This window comes from Sturnira hondurensis, unplaced genomic scaffold (genome assembly GCF_014824575.4).
Source record: "Sturnira hondurensis isolate 20B ecotype Veracruz unplaced genomic scaffold, ASM1482457v3 Scaffold0001221, whole genome shotgun sequence".
Lineage (NCBI taxonomy): Eukaryota > Metazoa > Chordata > Mammalia > Chiroptera > Phyllostomidae > Sturnira > Sturnira hondurensis.
In genome coordinates, this window is record NW_028073852.1 from 622,941 (window position 1) to 635,193 (window position 12,253).

The window sequence follows — 12,253 nt, forward strand, 5'->3', positions numbered from 1 at the left end:
GTGGGGTACCCTATAAACCGTTGCCCGGACGGCAAACAGGGTGGGCAGATCAAAGGTGCCCTCCGTGGGCCAGCCAACATTAAAGGTGGGCCACTCGAGCTGGCAAAGGGTTCGGAGGAACTCTGGGTCCGGCGGAGGTCCCCCGTAGCCGCTTGCGCGCCTCTGAAAATCAGAAAAATTCCTTAGCAAGCAGTCAAGGGGGGGTCCCAGGCAGGGACTTTCTCTCTGGCCCATCTTTATATATTGGATGACCTTCGGGATCTCGAAAATGAGAGCTGAAATCAAAAGAGTTAAGACACCAGTCGCCAAAACACACACTTGTCTCTCACACCCACACAAAAACGAACCGCTGTTCTCAGGCATACAATCACTCTCAGACGGTCGCGGCGCAGCGCAGCACAATCCAGAAGCAAGCGCAAAATCGCAAATACCAAATGTGACCCAGTCACAACTCCCGAGGGCGTCCCCTCCTTGGGAGCCCCTGGATGGAATGCCAGCAACGTTTCGCCTACCATCTCAGGGCCAAACAGTCTAGACCTTCCAAAACCAAAAGAGGATCCTCACAAATACTTACTCAGCCCGGGCTGCCCGTCCAGTCTTCTGAACCCAAACTCCACAAAGGGAAATCTCGCTGGGGCCTCCAAATGTTGCATTCACCAACCGCAAGAACAAATGTCGGAGACTTTCGGGGTTCCAAAGATGTTACTTTATTGGCCAAGTTTAACCTGCGCAGGGGCGAACTCTCAAAGCGTCCGGAGACACGGTGCCCGCAAGGGCTGCAAATGAGAGTCGCACCAAACGCTTACAGGCTTAGGGTTTTAAGGAGGCGCGCAAGCAAGCTGGATACAGAAGCAGATGTGGCGGTTAGCGGTTGGCTCAGGGGCACAATAGTGTTACTGATTATTGGTGAGTTAACTCGTGCACTGGCTCGTGCTCCTTTACCTGATTGGTCAGTCGAGCTCGTGCACAGGGGCAAAATTTCCCTCCCTAGTGACCGTCCAGATGGCTATCTGCCTGACTAACCTTTGCTCTTAACCCACATCCTGGAGCACACCCTGCTCTTCGGGCGTGTCCCGGAGCCTCGTTGCGTTAGTTAGTAAAACACCTTTTGCTTCCTTACAGCTATGTTCTGGCTAATTCCCCTTGCCCTCAACAGACAGAGCTTCTCTTGAAGCTAAAAAAGTGGGCTTTTAAGTTGCAGAGCAATAAAACGCAGGCAGGAGGTGAGAGCAAAACCCGGCCCTGGAAGACGGCGGGCATTGTCTAGGCATGGTCTGGTCCTGTGCCGGCAGTGACGTGGGGTGGGGTGCGGGGAGCACAGCCCCTCCCAGGAGGTGCCGCCCCCCGCCCCCCCCCCTCCGCCGGCAGTTCTCCAGGAGCCCTGAGGGCAGTCCCCTTCCCATCGCACCCTCATGGGGAGCAGGCAGAGGGGAGGGCTTTGGATCAAACCTAGAGACCCGTAGCTGTGGAAGGGAGCGGAGTGCTTACACAGGGCCACAAGATTGAGCTGAGGTGTTACCGAAATGTCACACCGTGGCCCTGGCTGGGTTGCTCAGTGGGCGGGGCGTGGTTCCGCAAGGCGAGGGGCCACCACCAGTTCGGTTCCCATTGGGAAACAGGCCTGGGTGGGGTGGTCAGTCCCTGGTTGGGGGCGCAAACGAGAGGCAACAGGTCGGTGTTTCTCTCCTTCTCCTTCTCCCTCCTTCGCCCTCTCTCTAAAATAAATAAATAAAATATCTGTAAAAAAGTCCTTGGGTAAGGGTTTTTTTAAAATTACAGATATCTAAGATAATTCTTTTCTTGACCTCCAGAGTAATCAAACTGGGAAGACATTCTTTTCTTTTTTTTTTACCTACCCTAAGTATGGAAAAACATTCTTAAGAACAAACGAAGGCAGCCCCACACGAGGCCCTGCGCACCCTGGGAAGTGGCCAGCTTCAGGAGCCTCACCAGGGGCCAGGAGGCAGGCGCTCGGCCTGCTGGGACTGCAGGATATCGGAGTCAGCCCTCCAGCGGTCACTGGAGCAAAGGGAGCCCCCACCCCCTCCCTCAGGCTTTGAGGTGAAGAGTGAGCCAGGCCTGCCTCCCTTCCCTTCCCCAGGGGCTCATCCCTGCCCCTGGCCACGCCCCACCACGCCCTGCTGAAGGGTGTCTCTGCTGTCACCTGCCATCGCGATTCCCCTCCCACTCTGCAAGGTGCTCCCTGAGCGCTACCCCCCCCACCCCCGCCTCTCCTCGCCGGTCTGATAAGTGAAAGGCAGGATCCCCTTACTGGTTCAATTTCCCGTTTTATTTATTTTATTTTTTGTCAACGTTATTTAATTCCTTTTTCATTGGTTCAGTTGGGGAGACGCTGGTGGACAGGTCATGCAGGTTCTGGGGGCACAGTCCCCTGACGGGCCACCTGGGTGCTGTGCTGGGTGCCCACCACCGGCCTGCGCTTCGGTGGTTCAGCTGCAAGGGCACCGAGTGCCCTTCAGGTTCTGCGCCCTTCTCAGAGGCCACCACGAAGGCCCGTGACCCCAGGCGTTGTGTGTGTTCCCTGTGAGTTAGGGCGCAGGGAGGTGGACCAGTCTCACAGGGGACAGCCACCCAGGCCCTGGGGAGGGACCAGAGGGGCAGGGGACTGGACACCCACTTTCAGAAAAAAGAGGAGCTTTTTTAAAAAAGATTTTATTTATTTATCTTTAGAGGGGAAGGGAAGGAGAGAAGGAGAGAAACATCAATGGTTGCCTCTTGTGAGTCCCCTCCTGGGAACTGGCCTGCAACCCAGGCATGTGCCCTGACTGGGAATCAAACCGCGATCTTGTGGTTCGCAGGCCCACGCTCAATCCACTGAGCTACACCAGCCAGGGCAAGAGGAGTTTTTTAAGAGGGTGGCACAGCCGAGAGCCAGCACCAGCTAAGCTGAGTGCCTCCAGCGCTGGGCATTGCTCCCTGTGCTGCACCTGTGCAGGGGACCGGCTGTCTGTGGTGACAAGTGCCACCCAACGCCACCAGCTGTGAGTGAGGCCGGGGCCTCCAGTGACCGCCCCAGGCCACAGCGCACACATCCAGGAGTCCCCAGTCCCACCTCCGTTCCACCCCTGGAGTTTCGGGGCGTGGGGCCAGCAGGCGGCGGGGGGCCAGGGCTGTCACAGGCAGGCACAGCAGGAAGCTCAGAGGAGTGTCACCGCCAGGGTACTGCTCGGTGGAGATGCCACTGCCCTGACTGCGGTTCCACCCCTGAGCCGCCGCCCCCACCCGACCAAGAGGAATAGAAAGGGCCACGAGGGCTGAAGGGCACAGCGTTAGTGTGTTGGGTTTTCTCTTCAAGTTTTTGTCTTTTGACAAATCACAGTAGTTTCTCCTGAAGTTGGAATCACTGCCCTTTAGAAAGGGCGTTCGGCCGGTGCTGCAGGGGCCAGAAGAGGCACCTCCCTGCCAACCAAGACACAGCCCAGCCCTGGGAAGCGGCCAGGGGAGTTCGGCCACATTCACGAGGCTGTCGCCCACTGGCAGCCTCACGGCCTGCGAGGGGGCAGGAAGGCGTGACCTGGGTCCAGGAGGGGGGCCGGGCAGCGGACAACGGCATTCAGAGAGTTCCCACAGCCAGATTCAAGTATTTCTTTAAAAACGCGTACATAATGAGAATAACTTCAAATACAAGAAACAAACAAAACCTCCTGCAGTGAGAAGCCCAGATGAAGAACCCCCGGCCTGTGGGCTGAGGCCGACCACACAGCCCTGGTGATTGCTGGGAGGGGGAGCAGGGAAGCTGGAGACAGAAGGATGCGGTGAGGGGCTGGCGGGCGGAGGAACCGCGGGGACCAGGTCCCATCTGTCAGTTCAGCAGGACAAGAGAAGGGCCCTGGCTGGTGGGGCTCGGCGGACTGAGCGCCATTCTGGGAACGGAAGGGTCCCCGGTTCGATTCCCAGTCAGGGCACACGCCTGGGTTGTGGGCCAGGTCCCTGGTGGGGGGGCGGGGGGAGAGGTGGCCACACATTGGTGTTTCCCTCCCTCTCTAAAAATACCTAAAACCTGCCCTGGATGGTGTAGCTCAGTGGATTGAACACGGGCCTGCGAACCACACGATCGAGGTTCGATTCCCAGTCAGGACACATGCCTGGGTTGCAGGCCAGTTCCCAGCAGGGGACACACGAGAGGCAACCATACATTGATATTTCTCTGCTTCCCTTCCCCTCTAAAGATAAATAAATAAAATCTTTTAAAAAATACCTAAAACCTTTAAGATAGAAAGGAGGAGAAGGGGAGGGGGTAGAAAAGTATCTGAAGAAATCATGGCCCATTTTTTTCTAAATTTGATGAAAACTCAATTCAGAGTTTCAAGAAATTTACCCCATGCAACAGGACAAACACATGTGGGCCTCCCAGGGGGCCTCGTGGTCAAATTTCTGAACATCAGTGAAAAAGATAAAACCTTCAAAGCACTGAAGAAAAAAGAAAGACACATGACGCGGTGGGCCATGGGGCTGAAAACGGCCTCAGGCCTCTCCCCGGAAGCGCGTTAGCCTGGTGACGAGGCCGGTCCCATCTGTCGGTGAGCCCAAAGCTGTCAAGCAGGACCGTCCACGCAGCACACACACTCTTCAAAGATTAAGGCAAAATAAAACTTCTAGACGGAGCTGATAGACCTCATCGCTGACAGACATTGCAAAGGGTATTCTCTGGCTGACGGACAGAGGGCGCGCGGTGGCGGGGTGACTGAGGGCTGGGGGAGCACGGTGCGGGCAGACAGGGAGGGCACACATACATTTTTCTTTCTTTTTTTTTAAAGATTTTATTTATCTTTAGAGGGGAAGGGAAGGAGATAAGAAGAGAAATATGAATGTATGGTTGCTTCTCATGCGTGCCCTGCTGGGAACTGGCCTGCAACCCAGGCATGTGCCCTGACTGGGAATCGAACTGCGATCGATCGTGTGGTTCGCAGGCCCGCGCTCCATCCACTGAGCTGCACCAGCCAGGGCCATACATTTTTCTGTGAAAGATAATGGACAGTTCAATCCTTTGGGTTTGGTCCCCACCAGAGGACGTTTTTCTCATCGCTGTTTTAGAGAGGAAGGGAAAGGAACGTCAGTGAGAAGGAGGAGTATCCGCTGGCCTCCTCCTGTCCACGACCCCTGACCAGGGACGATACCCGTCCAGACTGGGGATCGGCCCCACAACGTTCTGGTTACGGGATGACACTCCAACCCACCGCGGCCCCAGGCAGCGGACATTCTAAAGCGCAGGCCTGGGCAGCACACTGCCAGTGTGCAGCGTGCAGAGCGGCGTTCCGACGTGGGAAGCCAGGAGAACCACCTGATGAGAAGAATCGTCGGAGCCCAGCCTCGTGGGTCACAATGTCACATGCAGTCGTGGGAGGGTCTCATTCAAAAGCTGGCCGGGAGCCAGCTGGGGGTCCCTCGCCTGCCGGGACCCCCAGCGATGTGACTGTGCAGCACCATGTCCCTGCCTTCAGACCTCGGGGAATCTGGGACGAGGATGTCACTCAGTGCTTGGGGTACCTGGTGGGTTCCAGAGAGGTGGGCGCCGCTGGGCGGGGCTGCAGGGTCTCCCCACCCCACCCCCGCCCCAGGCCTTCCTCTCCTGTCAGCCTGGGAGAGTGTATATTTCCTGCATAAACTCTCCCCGGGGACGGGGGGGGGGGGGCTACTCTATTGCTTCCTCTTCAGGCATCTTTCAAAATCTGTGAGTGCAGGGTGCCAACCAAGCAGCCAGGGCCCAACTGCATGGTGATGAAGGGGCATCCTGTGCTGTGGCCATGACCGGCGGTCGGGGCAGCTCGAGGCCAGCCCTGTGCAATGCAGCAGCCTCAGAGTCCTCGTGGGCTCAGCTGCCTGCCTCCCTGATGGGCCTTGCCCTCCTTTTTCTAAGGGGCTTTGAGACAGGACCCCCACCCCTAGTCCCCTCTGGAGGGCTAGTCTCTCCACATCCTTGACCTTCACACCAGCTGCATGCACGATCCACGCCCTGTCATGGCTGACACGGCGGTCCTGTCACAGGGCCAAGGACTGTCCTTGCGTAGAAACATCCCAGCCACTTGCCGGGGGGCAGCAGCCCGCCCAGGCCCCCCAGGTGACAGTGAAGGCACATCCATGGCCCTGAGGGCCTCCGGTGCCAGCCCTTCTCCCTGGGTGGGCCCAGCACTGCCAGGGCTCCCCCTTGCCAGGCCCACAAGGTGCCTCTTCCGGGACTGTGTCCCGACCAGGTGCGGCGGCTGCGACGTGGACGGTGCAGCTTCTAAACAAAAGCACGTTTGTCAAATGCAGCTGTGGAGATGCGGCGCGACCCCAGGGGCCACCGACCCATCTGTCATCTTTCCAGGTGGCGAGCAGTGTGTGGACGCAGGGGTGGGGCCGAATGAGTCCAGTGGGCGCCCAGGGCCCTTCCACAGTGCTACCCCGCAGGGTGAAGCCCGGGTCCCTGCTCAGCTTCCTGCGGCGATTTGGCGAGGCCGGCCCAGGGCTATGTTAAAGATGCTGATGCAGACGCCCAGCGTGGAGGGCTCCCTGAGGCTGTGGTCGCCGGCGGGTCTGTGCCTTGTCCGTGCCCTCATCCAGCAGTGACCCCTGACTCGGTCTGTCCTCCTCAGGCTTGTGGAAGTGGCCCTTTGTGGTCCCCAGCCTAGGACTCTGCACTGTTCACAGCCGCGGCCCAGGCCTGCACACTGGGCTGCACATGGGTCATGCAGCTCGACACCTGACCCTCGAGCCCTTCGTTCTTTCCACACAGAGGATGGCCGCAGACACCCGGCAACGTGCTCCCGGCACCTGCCAGATGGTGTTCACCCCCTTCCGCCTTGTCTGTGTGGCCCCACTCGCAGCTCTACAGGTCCCCGTGTTGCCCTCGCCTGTTTGGGGAATGAAAAGAGCAAGCAGCATACGCTCTCTTCCTGCCTTTCTGAGTAACCAGTAAGACGGAAACGGGCTGTTCTCTGCCATTTTGGCTGCCCTGGAAGTTTCGCAGGAACAGCTGTCAGGCCTCCCGGGCGGGGGTGGGGGCAGCGGGGGTCCTGGGAAGGGAGGTACACAGTCATGGTCCCAGCCCCCTTGCAGCAGCCCGACGTGCAAGATGCCATTTCGTTTGGTGCTGGTTTGAGAATCCCCCGTGTGGTCTGCCTTCGTGAACTGAACTGGCGTGTGAATAGCTCCGCACCCACTTGGCTCTGCCGGCTGCGCCCCACCCGGCTCCTCTGCCCTCTCGAGCTCCAGTCCGTCTTACTAGTGTCCATGCACCGCAGGTGGGGTTCTGTTCCTGCCCTCGGGGCTTCCATTCCACTGAAGTCTGCCTTTACGATTTCCTTGTTCCTTGTTCTGGTACGTTCTTCCCAGCTTCTCAGGCTGGGGGTGGTCACCTCCAGGTGGCCACGGTGTCTCCGGGCGGGTGGCAGCGTGTCCTGCACATTCGGCCCGAAACGTCCCAGACTCATCTGGGACCTCCTCCACCAGCCGCGTGTTATTCCTCCAGATGTGGAGGGGCCTCCAAGTGGAGGCGATTTGGGGCAGGTTCCGTGTTGGCTTCCAGGTCGATTCCTTCCGTGTGGAGTGGACTGAGACTTGCTCTGCACCAGGCACAGCCAGGTCTCCACCAGCTCCCACGTCTGATGGCGGCACCGGCCTGCGCAGTCTCGGCGGAGCAGGCGACAGCCCCGCAGGTGGGTGGAGCCTCGGCAGAGTTCACATGTCCCCACAGCAGCCACTGGCGACTGCGTGGCCCAGCCTGCTCTGCCTGTGAGGGTGTCTTTGGCTGCATTCCACTCCGTTTATTTTCAGCCCCGTGTGTCTTCACCCGTCAGGTCAGGTCTCGTCTTTCTCTCAGATCCAGTCTGAGAATCTTGTGTCTGTTTAACGTGTTTATTCTCATTCATAACTCACGGAATTCTGATCTGTCGGGAGTCACTCTCCGGAACTGTGCATTTCCCATGTACTTACCTCCTGACCCATCCCCTCGTCACCTGGGCACGGAGCCTGTCCTTCACGCACCTCATCCCCACTGCACCGCCTGCCCTGGCCACAGCCGCAGCCTCACCTCTGGCCTCCCCCATGAGATCTGCTGGGCTTCCCCTCCGGACGCATCCTCTGAGAGCCGCAGGGCCATTGCCAGGGAGTGGGAGGCTCGCTCTAACTCAGGAACGACAGGGAGGGGCTTCCTGGGCCTGGCAGTTGGAGCCAGGGGTCCAGGTGGCTCTGACTCCATTACACACCCGCCACGGTCCTGATGCCGCAGGCTTCACATCAGAGCAGGCAGGGACTTTGCACCCCAAAATTCACGGTGTGGCTTTAAGCCTCCTGTGGACCCTGCTCCCAGAGGCCCCAGTGAGGCCACTTGGCCCCCTGGCAAGCCTGGGTCCCCAGTGGCCTGTCTGCAGGGTCCCAGCCATGCTGCTTCCCGCTCGGGCCAAATCAAACAGCGACCAGCAGAGACACTGGGAGCATCACCAGCCCCAAGAGCCTGACTGCCTAGGGGGGCTGAAAGGACACTACCAGACCCACAGAGCAATTTCAGGGGCCCAGCCCTGCACGGGGAACCTCTGACCAGGGACACGGCTCGGGGCACCCGGTGCAGGAGGGGCAGCCTCCACCCCCAAGCCCGAGTGGCCACACTTCTGTGCGAAAGGAGAGCCTTGCCTCACCAGCAGCTGTCCTGCGGCCAAGGGTAGCAGAGGGCAGCCAGTGGCCATGTGGCCTGCTGGGGCCCCAGGCCGGGGTGCGAGAACCCCGAGGGGCCGGGGGTGGCCTGGCTACCCTGTGGTGCAGCCCCCACGGGCCCCTTTGTAAAACGTATCTTTCGTGAATTTTATCTCCTTTATCCAGGTTTTAGACTTGGATCTCTGAACCCATAATCATAAAGGGGCTCAAGGTGGGGGGACCTGGGGCATTGAGGGGTGTGGGGGGGCTCCTTTGGGAGCAGGAAGTCTCGGTAGCAGTGAGGGCCATCAGCACAGGCAGGCTGAGACTCCAAAGAAGGGAGGCCAGGCCAGGCCAGGCTGAGGAGGCCTCCTCCTGAGTCCCACCCCAGCCCCAGGTGCAGCTCTGGGGAGCCGGGACAGGCACAGGCTCGGCATCCACAGCCTCCCAACAGCTCTCCAAAGCCCAGGCTGGACACGGACGGGGCTGTAAGAGGGCTCCGAGCCGGCAGGGAGCTGGGACCAGCGCTGTCCCTTAGAGGACACTGGCCACCTCCACTCCACGAGGGTCCACAGGTTTCGTCCAAGTTCCAGGTGCAAGCCCGTGTGCTAGGCACTGTCGGCCCAGGGAGCTGCCCCTGGGAGGAGCTGGCAGGCTCCGTCCCACTCGGGGTTCAAGGACGGGTCCTCAGTGTCTCGGGGATCAGTAGCAGCCCTGTGAGGAAGCAGGAGGATGGCCTGTGCCCACAGCCTCCCAAGCCAGCCCGGAGCCAGGGCCGGAAGAGAAGCCTGGGCTGGGCTCACGGAACAGGTTGGGTGAGAAAGAGAAGGCAGAACTAGCCACTGGACAGAGTGGGGGCACAGGTCTGGCTCCTTGGGTGGGATGGCGGTCACGGGGTGCCAGGGCCAGCACCCTGTCCTTGGGCTCAGAGTCTCCCCTGCCCCCCGACAGCCAGTGTCTCAGGGAGCTCAAGTGGCCGTGTGGCCGTGTCGTCACCGACAGGTCAGTGCCCAGGTGGCAGGAAGGAAGTGACCGCTGACCAAGGGCAGAGCCTGCTGGTTTACTTGTCAAGAGGGGCTGGAATCAGGACCGCACCCTCGCCTCCCCAGGGCCGGGCACTCAGAGGCCAGGCAGTAGGAGAGGACTGGGTCTGAGTGCCCAGGTGGGAGGCTGCAGGGAAGCCCAAGAAGAAAGAAGAGGCCTGAGGGGAGGGCTGGGCACTGGGCCCACCCAGCAGACCCAGCCTCGGCTCCAGCGCCGACAGGCCACAGCAAGCCTCCCCAGCGTGTTCCTCCCACGGTGCCCCCCCCCCCAGCCCTGCTCTCTCCCTTCCCAGGCTGCCAGCTGGACCTTCTTGTCCCCAGGGCCCAGCTGTGCCACACACAGCCACATGCTGGACGGCCCCCCAGGACCTCACTCCCCTCACAGCGGTGGTACTGTGGTATCTCAGCCCCCTGCCTGGCCTGCTGCCCCCCACGAGGGAGAGCTAATCCTGGGCTTGCATCTTACAATTGCTTCTTAATAACAACATCCTTGTTGTACAAAAAAATACATTTTTCTAAAAATTTGAAAAAACAGGAACCTCAAAGGATAAAGTTTGGGGCTGCTGGGCAGTTGGAGGTGCTTAGGGAACGTGACCGGCAGGCCAGGGGTGGGCGGCAGCCGGGGCAGCGCCACAGTCAAGTGTGAACCTCAGCGCCCCCCGGGGGCCTGTCCTGAAAGGGTTGCGCCCAGAGATGGACTGCTCAGGGCCCAGTGCAGGGCAGGCCCAGGCCCACGAAACCTCGGGACACCAGGTGGGTCCTCGGTGCCTGCACTGAGTCGCCACTGCAGGAGGACCCCTGGCCTGCATGGGCTCCTGTGGAGAGGACCAGGGTGCGGCATGGCCGGTTCCTGCTTTCGCAGCCCGTGGCCTCCAGCCCCGTCAGGTGACAGGCCCTCTCCTCTGGTTTCTCTTCACCTGGCAGAGCTCACGGCACCTGCAGCAGCCAACAGCCCACAACACACCGACGGGAGCCCCGCGGAGACACGGGCACCCTTCGCCATCAAGGGGGTGAAGATGGAAGCCCAGGCCAAGGCCAAGCCTGCCAGAGCTCATCCTGCCAACCCTAAACGCTGCCAGCGGGCCCCCAAGATCCGGAACTACAATTTCAAGGACTGACTTCACCCCTTCCCTCCTGTCTTTCCACAGCAGGGGTGCGTGCATGCGTGCACACGCAAAGGGCACTGTGAGCCGTAGCACAGGGACCCCAGTGCTGGTGGGGCACCTTGCAGACGGAGTGCAGATTCCATTAAAGCTGTGCCTCCCCCTCCCACTCGCCGGGAAGTTGTTTACCTAGCCTACTTGGGAAGCAGCATCAGGGCCTCACCAGCCGCCCGCGTCACCGCCCACAGCCAGCCACCTGCACACTGCCTGGCAGAGAACAGAGTCAGAATGCCCGCCCGCAGCAAAAGCACCCCCCAGAGAGCACTGTGCAGGTGGGGGGGGGGCAGTGTCCACAGTGAAAGCGGTGGAGCTGGATGACCCCATGTGTCCAGACGGGGCCCCTGCCGTGTCCTGCATGTCAGGGTTCCCGTGGCGGGGCGCCGTTGGGGTGCGCGGGGTGCCGTTGGGGTGCACGTGGCCCCAGACCCAGAGCCTGCAAAAGGGAGAAAGAAAGTAATGCCGCCCCTTCCAAGCATTACAAGGCCACATCCAACTCCCCCACCAGGAAACCATGTCCCGAGAATCATGACCACCAGACCTGACACTTGGGACTCTGTGCGGAGTCAGCAGCCTGCCACAGGTACCTGTCCTGGGGGCAGCAGGTGGGAAGGCAGCCCTGGGCTCCTCGGCCCCTCCAAAGCCCACAGCCCTCTTCTCAACCTGGCTCTCTGCTCCATCGTCTGCACCTGGCAGGCATGGCCAGAGGGCTCCTGTCTGCAGCACTGCCCGTCCCCACCCCAGGTTGGGGGGGGCTGTGCCTTCAGGCAGTCTGAGGCTTCCCAGTAGGTGCGGCCAGCTCTCACAGCAGGCTGCGGGGTTGGGGGTGGGGGGTGGGGGCTGTGCCTCCAGCAGGGTAGCACCCCACCTCCCTGCGGTATGACCTGGGCACACCAGGTGGTCTTTGTGGCTGCAGTGTCCTGAGCCTGCCCAGCTCACAGGTGTGGGGGCGCACATGGCAGCACTAAGGCACAGGGCCCAGGGTCACAGACCCAGGACTCAGGGGTGCTCAGTGGCTCCTGCCTCACACTGTGCACCAGAAATTGCTTCACTCAGCTCCCTGTGAATACAAGCGGGCATGGGCACCCTCCCCAAGAGGCTAGCAGTTCTGCCCAGGGTTGGGGGGTGTCTCAGCAGGGCTCAGTGCTCTGCTGTTTCCACACTTGCCCCTTCTAGTGAGGTGTGGCCGCGTGACTTCCTTTAGCTGAGAAAGTGAATAGAGATGCCAGTTCACTTTCCCTAGAAGCACCCTCAGAGCCCGCGAGCAAGCCACAGCTGGCTCTGGGTACCAGGTATCATGAGAAAGAAAACCCCACGGAGAGGCTGTTCAGAACAGCAGTTCAGCTGTCGATCCTCGGGGCCCTCTGCCCCTTTTTCTTTCCACCGAACCAGAGTCAGAGGTCCCCCCACAGAGCAGCG

The 12,253-nt window shown here is 60.2% G+C and overlaps 1 protein-coding gene across 3 annotated transcripts in view; it reads left to right on the forward strand.

The window, feature by feature from the left end:
- CCDC57 (coiled-coil domain containing 57) overlaps window positions 1-10,932 on the forward strand; it is a 53,976-nt gene extending 43,044 nt beyond the window's left edge. For 2 of the 3 annotated variants that reach the window (XM_037068424.1, XM_037068438.1), the window contains one exon: window positions 10,599-10,932. In XM_037068424.1, coding sequence (XP_036924319.1) covers window positions 10,599-10,792 — 194 coding nt within the window. In that variant the 3' untranslated portion in view covers window positions 10,793-10,932. The remainder of the gene's footprint in view (window positions 1-10,598) is intronic. The other variant, XM_037068430.1, reaches the window with a different exon arrangement.
- Window positions 10,933-12,253: the final 1,321 nt, after the last annotated feature.